This window comes from Tachypleus tridentatus, chromosome 8 (genome assembly GCF_004210375.1).
Source record: "Tachypleus tridentatus isolate NWPU-2018 chromosome 8, ASM421037v1, whole genome shotgun sequence".
Lineage (NCBI taxonomy): Eukaryota > Metazoa > Arthropoda > Merostomata > Xiphosura > Limulidae > Tachypleus > Tachypleus tridentatus.
This window is the reverse complement of record NC_134832.1, coordinates 130,915,176-130,935,715: the sequence shown is the minus strand read 5'-3', so window position 1 is coordinate 130,935,715 and position 20,540 is coordinate 130,915,176. Positions and strand designations below refer to the sequence as shown.

At 34.4% G+C, this 20,540-nt stretch overlaps 1 protein-coding gene across 4 annotated transcripts in view; it reads left to right on the top strand.

Annotated features, from left to right (window-relative positions):
- Positions 1-4,366, top strand: part of LOC143223497 (sestrin-1-like) — a 90,270-nt gene extending 85,904 nt beyond the window's left edge. For all 4 annotated transcript variants that reach the window (XM_076451561.1, XM_076451562.1, XM_076451560.1 and 1 more), the window contains one exon: positions 3,177-4,366. In XM_076451561.1, coding sequence (XP_076307676.1) covers positions 3,177-3,263 — 87 coding nt within the window. In that variant the 3' untranslated portion in view covers positions 3,264-4,366. The remainder of the gene's footprint in view (positions 1-3,176) is intronic.
- Positions 4,367-20,540: the final 16,174 nt, after the last annotated feature.

The window sequence follows — 20,540 nt, the reverse complement described above, 5'->3', positions numbered from 1 at the left end:
TACTGGAATGACAGGGTGTGTTGGATGAGTTCATGAAAGGGTGGCATTGCTAGTTTGACCATCATGTTACCCACCTTGTCCGATACTCATTACACTCTTGGACGCTGTAGTCATCCATATTTGCTCGGGTTCTTATATCACTGCTTCTTCTCTTTGCCTATTTCCTGGAGATATTTACAATCAGACAGATCTTGATGCTTATATAGAACAGTTGCCATCCCTTTTTTTGTATTGGTGGACTTTATTGTACACAATCCTTTTTTTGGGATGGTCCTTATATTGATGGAAGGGCTGTTTTGTGGAGCATATGCTTGTTCATCAAACTCTCTCAATAATAATAGTTCTTCCTATTTTCATGCACGTATTCAGTCTTTTTTTTTACTACTATTGATCTATTTTATTGTTCCTCTTCACTTTTCTCTTGTTTCTTTAGAGTGTTGAAGGTGAGTCATAGGACAGTATAGGGAAATTGTCTGTGGTCAATGCATTCAAGCAGCTGTCTGTTCTATACTCAAAACCTCAACATATTTCTTGTGGTATCCTCATTCATGGACGTTTCTCACCTGCAAATATTATGGGAGGTTCAGAAATGAGCTTAGTATACCTTTTCAAAGGTATCACAGACTTCCTATCTGCATTGCTTTCCAGTGAGCTCATGCCCATGCTCAGAAGGTCTGATGTCAAGCCCAAAAGGAATCTTGGATTAAGTTCATGATCAGCATCTCTTCTACCATCAGTTTGGAAAAAGATTCAAATGTCATTGGTAGGTATTTCCCATCCTCTGTCTTGCCCATGATGGACAGGAAGTCACTGACATATAGAACATTGCTGATGCTCTCTGGGTGTGCTTTGCTTATCTATACTTTTATTTCTTTCCCCAGCCATTTTAGGCACAGTAATAGCCTCTTTTCTTTTGGGCTGATCACCTGTATAATTATAATTGTTCCTTTACACTGATGGAACTTGTGCATGCTCTTCATTGGTTTGTCAGTACACCAGCTGGACCAAATATCATTCACTAGAAGCTGCACCATCTCTTTCCTGCCTCTCTTGCTCTTCTAGTTATTTCTAACCAGTTATAGCATGAGAACATTTTTTCTGATGGTTGGCACAAGGCTATTGTTCTACCTTTTTATAATCCTGGGAATGATCCTAACATTTCTTTTAATTATCATCCAATTACTTTGGCTATCTGTCTTTGTAAGGTCTCCAAGAGGACTGTTGATGCTTGTCTTGCTGTCACCTACCCAGTGTGGGTCTCATCAATAGCAATTCACTGTGGACCACCTCATTTGACTTAATCTCAATTATGGAAATCTTCCTTGAGAGAACATCTTGTTTCTGTCTTCTTTGGTCTTGAGGAGGCTTATGACACAACTTAGTTACAACATTTTTGCAGGACTTTCATTCACGTGGTTTGCATGGCATCTGCCCATTTTTATTTGTAATATTTTACATTGACAAGCAATTCTAAACCCATTTGGGTTTGGCCTTTTCTCATTTGTTTACATAGGAACTTGGAGTTCCTCAGAGCTGTCTTGAGTGTCAATCTTTTCAACATAAATCAGTGCTGTTACTTGACTTCTGTAGATGCAACCAGCCTGTGTCAACAACTGAAACCTCTTATAACTCTTGGTAGAATATGATGTTTACAGTGGCAGCTTCAAACTGCTTACAATCACTTGAAGTTGACCAGAGCAAACAGTTTTACCATTTCTTTCACCAAATCATTAGTATTCACTTGCCACCAACAGGGCTTATACCCTGATCCCAGTCTCCATTTCAGTGATGTTCTTTCTGTGGTCCTTGAGGCAAAGTTCTTGGGACTTATCTTTGACTGTAAGCTTACTTTCATTTTGCACATCAAACAGCTATGTCATGTGTGCAAGGGCACTGAAAAATCTTTCATGTCTTCTCTTAAACTTCTTGGAGAGTGGATTAATGTTCTATGCTCAAAATTTATTGTGCCCTCATTCGATCCAAACTGGTCTATGATTGTACCAGGGCCTTTGCATTAAAAATGTTGAAACCAATATGGAACTTTAGCTATGCACAGGAGCTTTCCACATTTCTTCAGTCCAGGGTTTGTTCAGAAACTTTTTCATCTCTGCCATTTATAACTTTCTCTGCAGTATATTACCAAGCTTTGATTCTTACCAAAGCATTCCACCTGTGATTGTCTTTCTTCTTTAGTGAGCTATGCTCTTTCATAATTGGCAGTCTGCACTTTTTGTCTTGCCCATTTTTGTATATTTTCTGTTTCAATCCAATTTTTCTGAATACCTTGCCATGTTGATATATGCAGGAATGAGCTTGTTGATATCACTAAGTCTCTGCTCTGATGCCATCTCAATCATGTTTGTTCCAAACATGAACTACAGGACTCTATTCAAGACTCAGTTTCATGACAGTTGACAGTCAGCTTTGAGTGAACAATGTTGTAACCTACTGTTACTCTCTGGCTATCTTATTTCTGTAAGGATCTGAGGGAGGAAGATTTCTCACCCAAGTTACATGTTCATCAGTTTAACTTTTACTGACCTATCAATTTGTGCAGCTATTGTGAAATTTGAGTTACAGTTGTGTATTTTCTATTTTGTTGCTGTTATGACTATGAATTGCAACACTGTTTTAAACTTGATTTCTAAGTTTTTTATCCATGACTTTGGACAGTATCATAGGTGATAGTGACACTGTGCAGATTGATTGTTTTTCTTTTGTCTTTACTTAGTTTTAACATTTTTTTTACATTTTAGTCTTTCACTTTAACGTTTTTACTAGTTTAGTGTAAATAGCTGAGTTGCTTTGTGTTGGAAGGCACCAAACAACCAGCAAACTGGGTGATAACATTTTACGTTGATACAATCTTATTAAGTTTTTTTTTTATTATTAAGAGACTAAAATGAGTACACTTGGATGTGTCTACTAAAAGAATGAAAAGTAACTTATTTTTAAAACTATGGAAATTTAATGTTTATTAGATAAATTCTTCTAGATGTTTTATATATTTTGAAATTTTCTCCAGTATTTCATTATTCTCAAGTTATCAGTAATTTAAGTATAAAATAACCTAAATTGGACTTTCAATTCAGCTCAATATCCAAGTACATCTTGTTTATATTGTCTATTGTATTGTGTATTTTGTTCCTAAATAGATTCAATATTTTCTTATTTAGGTTCATGTGAATCTTATGATGTTAGAAGCTCGAATGCAAGCAGAGCTACTCTATGCATTACGTGCTATCATGAGATATATGACTTGAAACAGTTCTTTTCAGTAGTTCCAAGAATGCTGTGATCATCTTCGTATAGTTCTGAACCATTAGAGAACATTACATAATTTTTATGGTGTCATGTGTCTTAAAGTGGGTTTTAAACACAAGATTGCCATTACACCACTGTTCGTCCTCTACGTTTATGGGTTGCATCCCCTTCATTGACATTGCTACTGGAGCAATGTCTTTGCTCAAATTATATACAGATATATCTTATAAACTAAACAATGAAGCTTCTAACCCATGATTTGATATGTGAGTAGGTATGTGTGCATGTTACATGGCAAGGAAGTAGTCCTATATATAAAGTAAAGGCAGTTAGTCTTGAAATTAAAAGTGCGTATGTAATCTATTTGTATTATTTTAATGTTCTTGATTAAATGTTACAGGTAAAATAGATATCTTCCTCCTATATAGTGAGATGAAGGTTGACTGTTTGTTTGGTAATACACGCTCTATGCTTGCAGGCAAATTATACAAACGAGTCTTCCGCATAAGAAATAATTATTGCAGTAAAAATACATATTAAAATACTTAATTTTTATTAACTTTCTAGTAAACAGAAACTCGCTATTTTAAACCTGTAAATAATAAAAATTTGTAAATCAAAGTAAGTGATTGTCTTACTTGATCAATTCATATAGCTTCAACATTGATTTTTGCTAAGATTTCTTGAAGGAAGAATAACTTGAAATAACACAAAAGCAATAAATTAGCCACAATGTTAAAGCACATGCAACAGTTAATTAAAAATAGTACAAAATTTAAATAACATATATGAATTAGCATCTGCAGCTGTTTCACTTTTTTCTCCTGTAATTGTGATGATTTGTCTGTTCTTTGTTTTTAGTATTATTCTATTTAAAATTATGTACAAGAATTTGTTTACTTTTTGAATGTTTCCAAGCAGTCATTCATGTATAGTTTGATTGCATGAAGGAGGAAGAGGTGCTATTATAGAGCACAACTGTTTTGAAATGCTGAAAATTCATATCTATAAACATGAATGCTTGTGATATAGAACCTAATCATACAAATAATGCATCCTTTTCTTCCAGTGAAACTAGAAATAAAATAAATTGATAAACAAATCTAGTGTATTTTTAGTTTTTTTTAATTTCAAGAAATTCAACAAATTACAATGTATCATTAAAAATTTAAAATTATAGCTTGACTTAAGGGGTTTGAAAAAAAGACAAGTGTAAATAAAATTATACAAAAGTTTTAATATTTAAAATAAAAATAATTTTATATTGCACACGTTTACAGATTTCAAATAGAAGTAGATAATTACAATGCAGTCCTATCTTTTTGTGTCGCATGTCTGTCCAAGAAGTTCTTCAATAAAAACTACTAACCCAATGTTATACTTCATTGTTTTAATAAAGGGCAAATAAGATTGGATCTAATTATCATTTTTTTTTTTTTTTTTATCACAAAGTAATTCATATATAATGTAACACTTAAATTGTTACTTGCTACTCTAAACAACTTTCTGGAACTAAATAAATGAAGTGTAGTCTTTCTCATCTAGTTAACTTTCAGGTAATTAACTTTGTAAAATATTTAATTTTTTCCACTTTACAGGTTTGTAACTATGATAATAAATAATTTATTTTGCTTTGTAAGTTTTTATTAAGATACTGTTCTAAGGTTTTTTTCTAAATTTCAAGTAATAAAACAAGTGATAAGAGCTAGAGTAAAATGTGAAGCTTCCAGTTAATTTGTCCTTCTGTGGGACAGTGGTAAGTTTAGACTTACAATACTTTCTGGAGTTCGATTCACTGTGGTGGACACAGCAGGCAGACCATTGTGACTTTGTTTCAAAAATCAAATGCAGTTGGTTCACATTTAATGATTATGTATGGTAGTAGTTAAATATTAAAGTGGCAATTATTCTTTAGTTACACGGTGGAAAAATGTATAATACTTGGAGCCACTTTGACACCTTTTAACAGCATAAATTTGTCGAGGACAACAATAAACGCCTAAGTCCAGTTACTCTTAATGTGAGTGAAAATGGGTTGTTTTTTTAAAACGTACAAGAAAATGCTGCCAAAAGGTCTCTCAAAACAATTACTTTCTCGGTAGTTAAGTGTAATCTTTTTGTGGATTGTGAGTTTGTGATGCAAGTTTTTAATTATCTACTAATGAAAGCTTTTAAGAAATTGCTGTCATAAACAAAGAAAACAGTACTTAACTTTAGCAAAAAAAATCTTTACTCACGAAGGAAAGTGTAATGAAGTCTGATTTTCATTGTAAAAATTTCTTTATCGTGTTTGCTAATTATAAATAGAATAATAATTCTTCCCCAAAATATTTAAGATCTCTAACCTATTAATCTTTAACAGTTCCGTCACCATGCTTAATTCTAAAACTACTCGTGTATTTTAAATGTCTTTTCTAAACTGTTCTTGCACCACGTTAGTTTGTAGGTCTGACTTTGATAACTACATGACCTTCAGTAACTTTCAAGCTATTCAAAAACTATCAAGAATAATATCATTACTGCAGTTAGTTTCACTGATGTTTTATATTGGAATTAATTTAATGGGGAAGAATATAAAGTTACTGGTAAAATTATAGTATTTTAACCCAATCCGGTTGAATGGTACAAGAAGTCTGTAATTCGAATTATTAAAAAACAATATTATGTATTATTTTGAACTTAAACTAAGCTATCTTAAACTACAAAAGTTACTATCAAAACACTTCAGCCATATAAAGAAAAACTGAAACTTGGACTAGAAGTAATCATTCGTCGATAAAGTAAGCAACCTATAATTTAAAAAAATGAAACGTTATTAGAATACTACAGTTATTTATTTGAAAATTCAAAGTTCATACACTTCAAACAAAATTTGGCATAGTGAATGTGTTGATAATGCAGATCAAATAGGTTTAAAGTTCCAGACGTGTTGCTACTGAAGATGCACTGCTCTTTCAGTTGTATTCGCATCATAAAAGTAACAGCAAAGTTCATTATCTCTAACTTCAACTTGAGTTTTTTTAAGGATTGTCTTCAAACTGACTACATTAACATCAAACCAAGAATACGGTAAACGAAAAACAAAGCAGATAATATTAGCTTGGAGGTTCACTTAAAATGTTTGATGCCAAATTTTAATTTCTAAAGTAACGTTCTGGGAAAGGGATCATCTGTAATGGGCCAAATCTAATTATTATTCGTGCTACTTGTGAGGCTGTAATTAACTTGATTGTGGTGTGACTTTCATATGCAGCTTATTTTTTAATTACTCGAAGTGTAATATTTTAATAATAATAATAATCAAGTTAATACACAGGAGTTTACAAATTGTATCTATCTACCCATGGATCCGATGAATATCTCCCACATTTGGTGAAGATTCATCTACAGGAGCAAAACGGTGAAATTTAAAACTGAAAAAATGTGTACCCTGCTTGGAATTAAATAACTTCCTTACCAATTTTAGTGCATATCCAGCTACTTCCTGTGGATTAGTTGTATGGATATACAACAGAGTAGTATTACATTCATATAAATTTATGTACAAATTAAACTACAAGATTTTAAACTAAATTCAATAACATTATTCTGGCACTGTCCTCGTCTTTTTATCATGAAAGAATATACTTTTAAGAATTGTTATCTATTAATCACATAAATACTCTAAATTTACTATTTTACAATAGAAATGTAGTACCTATTTCGTACTTCCTTATTTAATGTAAATTTTGTTTATATTTTATTATATGCACGTTGTGTAATTTTAACATGAAACCATTATCATGAATGTGACTGTGTGTGAAACTCAAAAACAAAAGAAATGGTACGCAGCTAGATGAAAAGGGCCTGGTTTAAAAAAAAGAAAGAAAAACCTAGTGTGAAAATAAAAGATGAATCATTTCAATTAAATCCCAGTACTCTTACCATCTTAAAAATAAGTTCCAATACCAGTGAGTATCGGCAGAAACCCGTCTCTGGATGTAGTTAAGTTCTTTTCACCCGAGATACCTATTGTTCTGGTTCATTCACTTATTGTGGGGAATATTTATGTAAAGCCGAATACTAGAAAAGTAGACAATGGTTTTTACAATCAACAGGCCAAACAATATATTTAGGATTTAAACCTCTTATTTTTAAATGGAAATAACCAAAAGTGGCATTGGTGGCACACATATCTGAAAAAAAAACATTAATTCATGTATATAATACTATGCTTTCTCAGATCAACAGTACCGCAGATCTAGTAAAAATGCAGCCCTAGTCCACAAACACATATGCCTGCCCCTGGTACAGCGATAAGTCTACGGATTTAGGAAGCTAAAATCACGGTTTCAATTCCACTCGGTGGACTCGGTAGATAGCTTGATGAGGCTTTGCTGTAAGAGAGCAAATACACACTCGTTAAGTTTTTACTGCATTTTATTTTTGAATAAAGTTTAATTTTATGAATAATTGTGTACGGCCGCTTTTATTCTTTAAAGTCAGAGAGTTTAGATTATTCCATGAGACATCTGTCAAACTTCCTGTTATTTTCTAGATCCTATTCAATTTGCTGCTAGAGGAAATTAATGCGTATGAAAATACAACACTCCTTATAGTGAAGATAAAAGTGTTAGATACAGAACATGATGAAATAGTAATTTTGACTAGACAAAGCACAAATGGAAGTAAGTGTGTTTCACCTGCTTTGAGAATCGTATAAATATTTTAATGGGAAAAATAAATGGTTTTTGAGAGAGACTTGGGCGTATTGAATAGAATAATGCACTGAACGAAAAGGGCACAAAACTCCTTTCCATCAAATACGCTCGCTCTTTCAGCGGCTGAGGCGCTATCATTTTACGACCAATCCCACTATTCATTGGTAAAAAAGTATCCCAATAGATAGAGGCAAGTGGTGAGGACTTGCTGTCTTTCCTATAGTTTTTCACTGCTAAACTATGAACGGCTAGCGCAGATAACGTTGTGTGATTTTGCACAAAATTTAAGCCAACTCGAACGTGACGTGATGACACCTAATAGTACGCTTTCGAATATATAATTTGCTTACAGAAAATGTGTACGGGAGATTAATTTTTACAATTATCAACTACTTAACAGAGGTCTTTGTTCTAATATTGTAGACTTTCCGTGTAATAATAACTAATTTTAGCATTATATGACCTTAAGCTTACTTCTGAAACATTGGGAAACTATATGAAGGTGAAATGAAACTACAGAGTAACAACTGTTACGGGGCCCGGCATGGCCAAGCGTGTTAAAGCGTGCGACTCGTAATATGAGAGTCGAGGGTGCGCATCCCGGTCGCGCCAAACATGCTCGCCCTTTCAGCCGTGAGGGCGTTATAATTTTACGGTCAATCCCACTATTCGCTGGTAAAAGAGTTGGCGGTGGGTGGTGATGACTAACTGCCTTCCCTCTAGTCTTACACTGCTAAATTAGGGACGGCTTGCACAGATAGTCATCGAGTAGCTTTGTGCGAAATTTAAAAACAAAAAAAAAAACTGTTACGGAAAATTAAAATTTGTGGAAATTAAAAATTGAAAAGAAACAACTAACCTTCTACAATAAAAAAGGTTTAAGTTAAATAATAAACTGAGATTTATTGTTCCAAGATATATTTTTTCAATGGCAATTCAAAAAATAAAATGTACAAGTAGGAAAATAAAAAAATATTATGAAACAAAACTAAGAGATGAAAAAACAAAACAAGATAGAAATATAGAAGATGGCGTTAAGTAATGTCGCAAAATTAAGAAATGGTTCAGAAAATAATTAGATTCAAATTTATTGTGGCAAAATTATAGATTTCTTCGGTTTTGTTATAAATACATTTTTTTAAACATTGAATACCCGCCTCCAGTTAAACTAGCTTTATTAGTTACTGGGTTATGCAATGTATTTGTTTTTGATTTGATATTGTTACGCCTCGCATAAGTTAACACCGGTTACAAGCTGACTCCTTCCAGCAAAGATAATCAATGTCCTCGTTGAAATAATAACGTCCGAAGCAATACACCGAATATGAACGGTTTGTAATGTTCGAAATCTCTAACGTTTCTGGTAAAATTCTGTAGTTTTCTGATAAACAGGCGTTAATCACAGTCATATACCCTTGTGGAAATTAATTGAAACAAATGATCATTTTACAATATTTTCAGCATGGCGGCCAGTGTAGGCTCGCTGGACCCGCTGATTTCCTTCAATAGTCTTTTTTTTTACTCACACAGACGGCGTCATTAGCTGTGTTTTGCAGTGCGGTATATCTATTTTTGGGATATATGACGAAATGTTAAGGAATATTACGTCATTCGAAATTGCATTAGAAGGGCAAGGAGACCAGTCAAAAAACAACTTCTTACCAACTCAATGAAGAAAAAACGGTATCAATAGGGTTTGAAATACAAGAACAATGGAGGAAGGTGCTATTCAGTGACGAGACTCATTTCTTTGTAGAGGGTCAAAGAAGTCTGCATGTTCGCAAATCTCCAGGTGAGAAACTTCGGGAATCTCACATCTATCAGTTCGTAAAACATCCCTTGAAGAAGATGTTTTGGAGCTTTTTCAGCTACTATGGCGTCGGAGGCTTACATATCGTAGAAGGTATGATGCGAGGACCACAGTACATCGAAATTTTGCAGAGAAGAGTCGTTCCAGAATTGAAAAAGATATTTCCAGATGGAACTGGCATTTTTCAGCAAGATCTGGCTCTGTGCCACACATCGAAACTTGTAGAGAATTTTATGACTACAACGCTAGGCTGGCCTGGAAACTCTCATGACTTAAATCGTATTGAAAATCTTTGGGCGATTTGTAAAGAAAGACTTCGGGGAAAAGACTGTACTACGACAGATAAGCTAATTGAGGCCATAACTGAGGTGTGGCACCACGATCCAAAAATTACTGAAGATTGCAGTCAACTTGTGGACTCGATGCCAAAGCGGATTAATGATCTTCTGAAAGAAAAAGGCAGTCATATCATGTATTAATTTGTGAGTAATTTTTGGATTCTCAGAAATAAAACGCAAAAAATTGAAAAAAAATTCGTAATTTTCCGTCTTGTTTCAATTAATTTGCACAAGGGTGTAGCTTTCTTGGCCTATGGCACACTGACTCTAGGTGGCAAATAATAATAATATCTCTTGGCGCGTTGCTTTTATACAAACCACGCGAGTTTCTCGAACGCTCACTTGACAACAATGTCCTCAATCACTTGTATCACGTACACACCTGGTACATTGTTGAATTTTATTTCCAAGAACCTTTTACAAATTCCGAAAACAAGCGGGACTTGCGCAACACACAGCCAACAATATACGTCACAGGCAAAAACTATATAGAAGCAAGCGTAGGTTTGTTTTATAATTTAACGCAAAGCTACTTGAGGGGTATCTGCGCTAGCCTTCCCTAATTTAGCAGTCTAAGACTAGAAGGAAGGTAGCTAGTCATCACCAATCACTACCAACTCTTGGGCTTCTCTTTTACTAACGAATAGTGGGATTGACTGTTACAATATACACCCCTACGGCTGAAAGGGCGACTATGTTTGGTGTGACGGGAATTCGAACCTGCGACCCTCAGATTACGAGTAGAGTGCCTTAACCACCTGGCCACGCTGGGCTATGTAATGTGATTGTTGTGATTAGGAATATTACTATACGGCACAATTTTTACTGCGTGAGGTTTCTATATAATGTATTAATTACAATTATCAGATACAGATCTACTCATTCTTAAGTGTTTTCCATAGTTTGTCAGTCAAACACAGAAAACAACTTCCAAAAGCCCATTTGGGTAACCCAGCTGCACAAAAGTCTAGAAATGTCTGTTGTTTGTACGTAAATCTTGTAATAGAACAAACAAGTTGGCTTGGATGCATGTATGGCTGAGTATTTACTTGTTGTACAGTGGTACTAGCTTGATAGTATGCAGGGCTTACCTTGACAGTTTTCTGAAATCACCAAATGTTTAGCTTATTTTATAACTGTCACCTACAACTTCCTCTTTGGAAAAGCATTTGCAATATTTTTGAAGTATTGTATCACTGGTAGGAAATACCAAATCTCAGACTTTTGTAGATCCATATGTAAACGTATGATTTGTCGAATGTGATGACTTTAATATTTCATAAGACAGCAGCGCGTGAACAGCTGTTTACAGTTGGTCGTTCCTTCGACTTTCAAAAAAGCTTGTGAATACAGCTCTTATGTTGCTTTTGTAACCATAAAGACCTGTGAATTATCTTGTTTACAGTTCGAAATGGGGCTTCCACTTCAGCGATAGCAGACTGCAGTGATCCTGAGCTTCGTCCAGTGACAAGCTTTCTTTATAATCTTCAGGGTGCAATTGGTAGCCAGTCACGGAGTAGCCCTTTTTTTTTTAATCCACTAGCATCTCTCCTTCTCTTACTCTACTATATTATATTCCAATTCAAACCACACGTGCTTACCTTTTCAGCCATAGGAGAGCTATAATGTGTTGGTCATTTTCGTTAGTATCACATACACACCAAATAGCGGTGGGTAGTGTTGACTAGCTGTCTTTCCTCTAGCCTATCAGTGCTGTAACAAATTTACTGTTGTATATTTATTTTAATATCTATGTTTGTTTCAGTATCGTATTCTTTTTGCGTGTGACGTATATTGTTGGATGTGTATTACGCAAGTCCCGCCTTTTCTCTATATTTGGAGAAGATTCTCGAGAGCAAGAATCAACAATATATATGGTTTACGAAAACACTGGCGCTTCTTTGAACATTGTTGAACATTCGAGAATCTCGCTTTACAGTATATAAAACCGATGCGTCGATAGACAAAACAGACTATTATTGGTCAGCTACAGTCAGTATAATATAAGTATCGGAAGCTATAATTGTGATTAATACTTATTAATCACAAAACTACAGAGTCTGATCAGGAATGTTTTAATATTTTGAACATTAAGAGCCGTTAAAGATCAGAGAGATAACTTCGGACGTTGACATTTCTACGAGGACATTAAATATTTCAATCGGTAAAAAGTGAACTTGTAAACTGCATTAGGCCAAACAAAAATAGATCTAGCTACCATTCCCGTCAAGTGAAGGGTATGCATCAACACAAAAGTAATTTGTGTCTTGTGGATCTAACCCGTTGATAAAATATTCAGTTCCAGACCAGATAGAAGACTAAATATTGTTAGATTTTTGTATATAAATAATTATTTGTATTAACTATTTGTAATAACCGTTATTATAAATTATATTTCTTTTGTATATTAAAATATATTTGGGTTAAGAAAGAAAATTGTGTGTATCAATCTTGTTAACAATTATTATAAATTTGATACATATCGAAATTCAACTTACTTCTAAGTTCAAATTTCCGGTTATTTGAAATTGTAATACGTAACATACATAACATAATAAATCGGAGATCCATTCGAAATAAATTATAATACATATCAGTGCTAAATTAAGGATGGCTAGCACAGATAGTTCTCGAACAGCTTTGCGCAAAATTTAAAAGAAATCTAATTTTGTGCCTTGCATGCTTTAACAATTATCGAATGGGAAAAGTTTGCTTCAGAAAATCATGCAATCTAACCTTCCATAAAATGGTTCAGTTGTAGTTACTACTTGCACTTTTCAAACTACCATATTTTAACTGAATTGCAACAAGAGGATAGGAGCTTACAGTCTGTGTAATCACAAACTATAGGCAAGAGAACTGAATATGTAAATTGTTATCAAACTCTGTGAATACTTTCTGTAGTAAGCTGATATGACAACTAATCATTGTTTGAACATGTTGATCTATAAATACTTTATAATGCTGTCGCAATAGAAGACAGAATGTATCCAGTATTTTAAGATGTGTTTTCACATTTTCTGTTTAGTAATTCAAATATTACAAAACATTGTTTTAAGGTGGCTTATCACAAGGCGGGCTCTTTTGAATTATTTGGAAGGGTTTGTTTTGAATTTCGCGCAAAACTACACGAGAGCTATCTGTGCTAGACGTTCCTAATTTAATAGTGTAAGACTAGAAGGAAGACAGCTTGTCATCATCATCCACCGCCAACTCTTGGGCTACTCTATTGCCAATGAATAGTGGGATTGACCGTGACATTATAACGCCCACACGCCTGAAATGGCTAACATGTTTGGTGTGTCGGGGATTTGAACCCATGAATTACGAGTCGAGCGCTTTAACCATCTGGCCATGTCGGGCATTTGGAAGGGAAATGTCCAATCTACGTTTTAATAAATTAATGCATTTCTTCTGATTTTTCTACAAAATTTTACAGTCACGTTCATGTGTATGTTGCATGCCTAATCACGAAAATAAAGTTTCAACCCGAATTCCAAAATTACATATAGGGCTATCCTCAAATACTATGTTTCTATACAAAGTAACAAACTGCAAGACGTTCACCTAAATTAACTTAATCATTATATCTTTTAGATAACCAAACATTTAACAAACCAAGTAAATTAGTGACAAAACAAAAAACGATAATTCTAATTGAATATTAACTCACTGTTTATTATCTAAAATGACATTCATATTTATATTTGCAAACTTATTTCAAGATATTTCGTAAATTCTCTCGATCATTACATCATTATTATGACCTCCAAATCCTTATAACAAACGAATAATTACTACATTGAAAACATAGCTTGCAAAAGTATATATATATTTTAGTGGCGAACTTTATTTCTTTGTGACGTTCCAGTGCGATGTTACAAATAATTATTTTAATAGTTAGAACAACTTTTCAATTTTCTACTTCTTAACAACTTCTGATTTAGCTGAAAATCTAGGTTCTATTGTTTAATAATTTCATAACAATATAAAATTCAACATGAAAAATCACCGTTTAAACCTTATGTGTAGAAATATATATGGCCAAGCGTGTTCAGGCGTGCAACTCGTAATCTTAGGGTCGCGGGATTGCATCCCTGTCGCGCCAGACATGCTCGCCCTTTCAGCCGTGGGGGCGTTATAATGTGACGGTCAATCCCACTATTCGTTGGTAAAAGAGTAGCCTAAGAGTTGGTGGTGGGTGGTGATGACTAGCTGCCTTCCCTCTAGTCTTACACTGCTAAATTAGGGATGGCTAGCACAGATAGCTCTCGAGTAGCTTTGTGCGAAATTAAAAAAAAAAGAAATATATATTTTTTAAAAATTCAGTGTCAAAGAAATTGTTGGAAATTTAAATTTTGCAGTTATTATTTATCACCTTCACTTTCAGTCGGGGTTCGGTTCCCCTCGGTGGACTCAGCAGATAACCAAATATGGCTTTGCTATAAGAAATCACATATGCATTTGCCCGGTATGGTCAGGTGGTTAAGGCACTCGGCTCGTAATCTGAGGGTCGCGGGTTCGAATTCCCATCGCGCCAAATATGCGCGTCGTTTCAGTCATGGGGGCCTTATAATGTGACGGTCAGTCACACTATTCTTTGGTAATATAGTGGCCCAAGAGTCGGCGGTGGATAGTGATGACTAGCTCCCTTCCCTCCAGTTTTACACTGCTAAATTAGGGACGATACTAGCTTTGTGTGAAATTCAAAAACAAACATACACACACACACACCTTCAGTCGAACAACGTTTTCATAAGTCGTTTTATTTCTACGGTTTACGATAGTTTTCAGCAGGCTATAATAATGTGTAACTAATTTCCTGTCTTTGCAGACGATTAAATTACCTTCTTTTGTTACAAAAAAAACCGTTTGCTTTAATTCGCATGAATTACTGGTCAACTTCAATATTTTAGAAAGTCTCATCAAGAGAACTAAATTACGTAACCAGACATTGATAAATGATCTTATAGTTGTTGTAAATGTATAAAGTACAAACGAAAATATGTACAAAGATGTTTAATGTGGTTATTTTGTAGAGCTCTACTTTTAATTTTGAGTTAAAGAGAAATTTCCTGAACTGTGTTTTATAAGTAATAAATATTTTATTAGGGATAAATTTGGAATCTGCACTCCGCAGTTTCATCCGTTTTTCTATTCTTATTCACTTGCATGGGTAATAATAGCTATACTCATCACATTCATAAAACTCCATACGTGATGGTAGTTATATTCCAACTAACGGATTAAAAGATTGATTTTCCATACACCTTAAAATTCAAAACACAATATACACACTTTTACCTGTCAATTAACATTAACAATACTTGCCTCAAGAAATACCAAATAGGAACGATAAGAAAACTGGGTTACCCTGCGTGTGAAAAAGATCAAAAGATCCTAAAATACCAAACAAGCAATGTTTTCTTTAGTTTATCAAATTTACTATTTTACTTATCTGGAGCGCCACTAATTAGATTTAGAATTTGGAACTAGTTTTACTCGGAAAAAATAAGATAAAAGATAATTATAATTCCAGTAGTCGACAGCTTCCTGTTTTCTTGAAAACAGACGTTTGTATAAGCTTTTGGCCATACTTTTACATTGTGTCCTCATAACAAAACAAGTTTATTATGCTTGTTCGTTTGTTTTGAATTTCTCGGGAAGCTATGTCATCGTCACCCACCGTCAACTCTTGGAATACTCTATTACCAATGAACAGTGGGATTCATCACCCATAATAACGCCTCACGGCTAACAGGACGAGCCTGTTTGGTGTGAGGGGGATTCGAACCCAAGACTAAGAACGAGCGCCCCTAACCACCTGGCCATCCTGGCTCGAGTTTGTTATACTTCGTAGTGATAGGGAAGGGGTTAATGTGCTTACTATGTTAATAACATATAAATGAATGCTTTTGTTTGTTTTGTTATCCTATATACATGTACATTGTTCTGTAAATTCTATCAAAATGTGTTTGAGTATGTGGATTAATAAATATATTTTCCTAAAACTGTGATAAAAAATAAGGAAGGCCTCGCCTTACTTAAGTCCCGTTGTCACTGTAACATACTTATATAACTGCATATGTATTGCTATGTTTTAGTTGTGTTTTTCGGCCAGGTAGTTAAAGCACTCGACTCGTAATCTGAGGGTCGCTGGTTCGATTCCCTGTCACACCAAACATTCTTGCCCTTTGAGCCGTGGGGACGTTAAAATGTAACGGTCAATCCCACTATTCGTTAGTAAAAGAGTAGCCCAATAGTTAGCGGTGGGTGGTAATGACTAGCTACCTTCCCTCTAGCCGTACACTGCTGAATTATGGACGGCTAGCGCAGATAGCCCTAGTGTATCTTTGCGCGAAATTAAAAAAAACCAATAGTTGGACTTTTTTAAATGAAATGCTACTACACCATGGGCTGTCTGCATTCTGTCCACTCCGACATAGTCAATAAGCATCAAATACTTACAACTGTATCTGACAGTCGCGAATGACATACATTTTCTTAAACCAGTAAAAATGAAAAACAAAGAGTCTGAAAGGCATGTGGTCACATTTAAATATTTTTATTTCTGAGGAGTAAATAAGAAAAACAACAGAGAAATTTTTAAAAGGTGTGACAAGAATTAAAGTACAGTGAAGTTAATATAGAGCATAATATATTTACGCTTGATGTCATATGCATTAAGAATCACACGTTTTTCTTTAATTATCTGAGTAAATTAAACTTATAAATAGTTTAAGGGAAACCGCTTCATATGTTTTATAATATTTAATTTAAATTAATGAATGCTATAGTTCTTAACGGTAATAACAGACATTTCTGCCTCGACTCCCAGTGGTCTAGTGTTATGTTTGAGTACTTACAACCCTAGAAACTGGGTTTTGATACCCGTGCTGCGCAGATCACAAATAGCCCATTACACAGCTTGATGGTTAACTTCAAACAAACAAAAGCTTCTCAATAAGACACCTTCCATATCTGAAAAGAACTAATTAAAACAAACAGAGATACAAAAGTAATAAAATTCAAGCTTTTAATTAAAATTTTGCCTTTTCCATGGCTCACCAGTACGTCTGTGGACTTATAAACACTAACAACCGGTAGAAAAAAAACACTCCATTGTTTAGATTTGTTCTTAACAATATTCAAATAAATAAAATAAAAATTTCAACAAAATGTTTGAGAGAAATGTCCTCCCGAACCTCTTTCACCTCCTTTTCAAGAGCACTGTTTTTATTAAATTATTTTCAAGGATGTTGTAACGAAAAGTGAAAACGTTGAGCGTTGCTTCACAAAAAAATGTGGCGCAGTCCAATAATGTACAACTAAACAAAGAAATATACAATTAGAATGAAATAATTTGGAATGAAAAGTTCGATGCAATGAGAGGTTATATAGTACAATCGCAAGTCACTTAACACCGTCTACTCTTCAGGTATGTGTGGATTTATTTTCACTTTGCCATTTCTTTAGTGTTTGATACTTTAAATGTATTGACGCTATTTTTAGTGCTTAGATTTATTGACAAACAAAAAAATATATTTAGTTTATGTATTTCGGATATTCACACCCAGAACTATCTGTGTTAGCCGTCCCTAATTTTAAACATATACGCAAGAAGAGAGTAAACAAGTCGACAAAATTTACTCATTAGTAAATTTTATTATATAATGGAACTTGGGCGTAACTCCTATAACGAATCTACAGCTCCAGAATACGAAACACCATTTTGATGCTATGGGATATAAACCACGGACCCTCAGATATAAAATCCATAACTCTGAAACAACATACGAAACATAACTCATGTATATTTTGAGCTAAGTAACAATATTTTTTTATGCATTTACCCTGTTTTTGTTCTGTTTGTTTTTTACTATAGGAACTGTCTTGACCATTACGTTTTAAAAAAAAACAGCATAGTTCTTAAACGGTATATAATAATTTCTTTGTTTTAGAAATGGTGATAATTTATATTAATACAAATGTTTCGAAGGAATACATTTAATAAAATACATTTATTAAAACTTTCATATTTGCATTTATTTACGTTGTTGATTGATTGTTTGGAATTAAGCACAAAGTTATATAAAGGGCTACCTGTGTTCTGCCCACAAGGGGTAATGAAACCTGGTTTGTAGTGGTGTGAGTTTGCAGACATCAAGGTGTGCCACTGGGGAGATTATTTAAAGTAATATATGTGCATATTTTTTCATAATCTTTTTCTGCAAAGAATATGTGAGCTGTATTTATTGATTTCTCACAAAGCTACACTGTGCTATCAACTTTAAACGCCCTATTTTTAAGTGATAGATTAGAGGGAAGGCAGCTAGTTAACACCATCCATCACCAAATCTTGGGCTACCATTTTCAAACCGAAGAGCGGGATTTAAATTTAAACCAAATACCTACAGCCCCAGAATGCAATTGTTTTGGGAGGTAAAAGGAATGGAACTACAAACCCTCGTCTTCACAGTCCAGCATGACCTGTATTGCTCGTATAGTGATTGAATTTGTATCTCTAGAGCCTAGGCTATGAGGCACTTGACTCGCAATCTACAGTTCGCGAGTTTAAATCCTGCCACGAAAATGTTTATCCTTTCAGCCATGAGGACGTTATAAGGTTATGGTTAAACCAAATTTTCGTTTTCGGTCGTTAAAAAGAGTTAGTGATGGGCAATTTTCACTATACACCTTCCATATCACTTCCAACTTTCAGAGGGCTAGTTTAGAGAGCTCAAAAGTAACTTTGCATGAAATTCAACAAAGAGCGAACGCATTCACAGCATTACTATTGCCAATAAGGTTCTAGATAATAATAAACCATAACAACAAACTCCTGCAAAAAATAATTTGCTTGCAAACCGAATATGAATATTTCATCATACCTTTGTGTTAGGCAGAGACGACTTTTTCATTTAAATTAATACGAAAGTTATAGTTTACACAATTTTTAAGCGCGAGTGTTAAATTGATTATTTTCCTGAGCGATAACTAATCGTAAATTTGCTTATGCAACTGCTTAAGAATAATTTCTTATGTAGTTCAGTTATTATGAACCGACGCCATGTTACTCGAACATTCTGAATTTTTTTCGTTGTTTTAAATGAGTATTGTTAAGCCATAACATCTCAAACTTTGTAGAAAGTTTTAATGCCTCAGTCAGACAATATACACATATATAGGCGACCACGTTAAGAAGGTTAGTGAAACTGAAAGTAAAAACGAAAACGTGGAAGTTAAACTATGTGTAAGTTTAATCGTAACGTGCGATTTTTAAGTACGTTTCACATATTGTACTGTAATAACATAGACAGTGGAGAATAATTTGTCAAAGGGTGTGCTTAAGTGAATGAACCAAACTGTGTAGACTTTTACGAAAATGAGACAATTATTTAAAGTTCTAGATATAACTGTGATAACCAATAGCAGGGGCGTAGCCAAGGGGGGATTGGGGGTTAACCCCCATGGACCCAAACTTTTTGACAAGTTCATTTGCCACCTGTGAAGTTTCATAAAGATCCGTGATTGCATGACAGATAATTTTACACACAACAAAGGGTCAAATGCAAATTTCTGATTGAACACTCTTTTAATACAGAAAGTTTTGTCAGAACTAGAGAAATACAATCGAATATCTATGAAAGTCTCAAACGCCTGTTCGTTCTTGCCAGGACATCTACAACACAGGTTGGTTCAAATTTAATATCACGGTGAATGTACAATGAGGCCAAACCATTCAATCGATCTTCAGTGGTGGTATTTCTCAAATATGTTTTGAGTCTTCTGAGAGTTGAAAACGAACGTTCCACTGAGCTCGTTGACACTAGCAGTGTGGCAAATACTTTCAACAATCTAGAAATGACTGGTAACATTTCTGCATTACACATTGCATATGCATCTATGACATTTTGGTCTATTGCTCGCAAATGGTTTGTACCAAACCCTAAGTTCACCTACTGCAGCTAGTGAAGTGCTGTCAATGTCAGCCTTGTATATATTGACCAACTCTTTAATTTGGTCACATTGTTGTGCTGTAGGTTCTGACCGTTCTGTGGTAGATCCTGATGGTAGTAGACACATAAAGTTTGTAAGGAGAGTTTTGTGACTGGACAGACGGTCACATATTTGAGAAAGAAAGTGATCAACAAATAGTACAAATACAACAATACGAAAGTACTCCTCAGGGCTAGTGGTTTGTGGGTTAGCACGGTACATCTGTCTTTTAGCCTGCCTTGGCATTATGATGTCAATTTGAAGCTCACTACACAGAGTTTGAGCCTCACAGAAAATGTTGTTAAATTCATTCACAGTATTATTTCTGAGTGAACGGATTAAATCTTCCACTATTTCTGCGTGATGCATCGCAGCACCTAAATCAATGTTCTGTTGCTGCAGTAAGTTGCACAGAGGTAAACTAAAGGA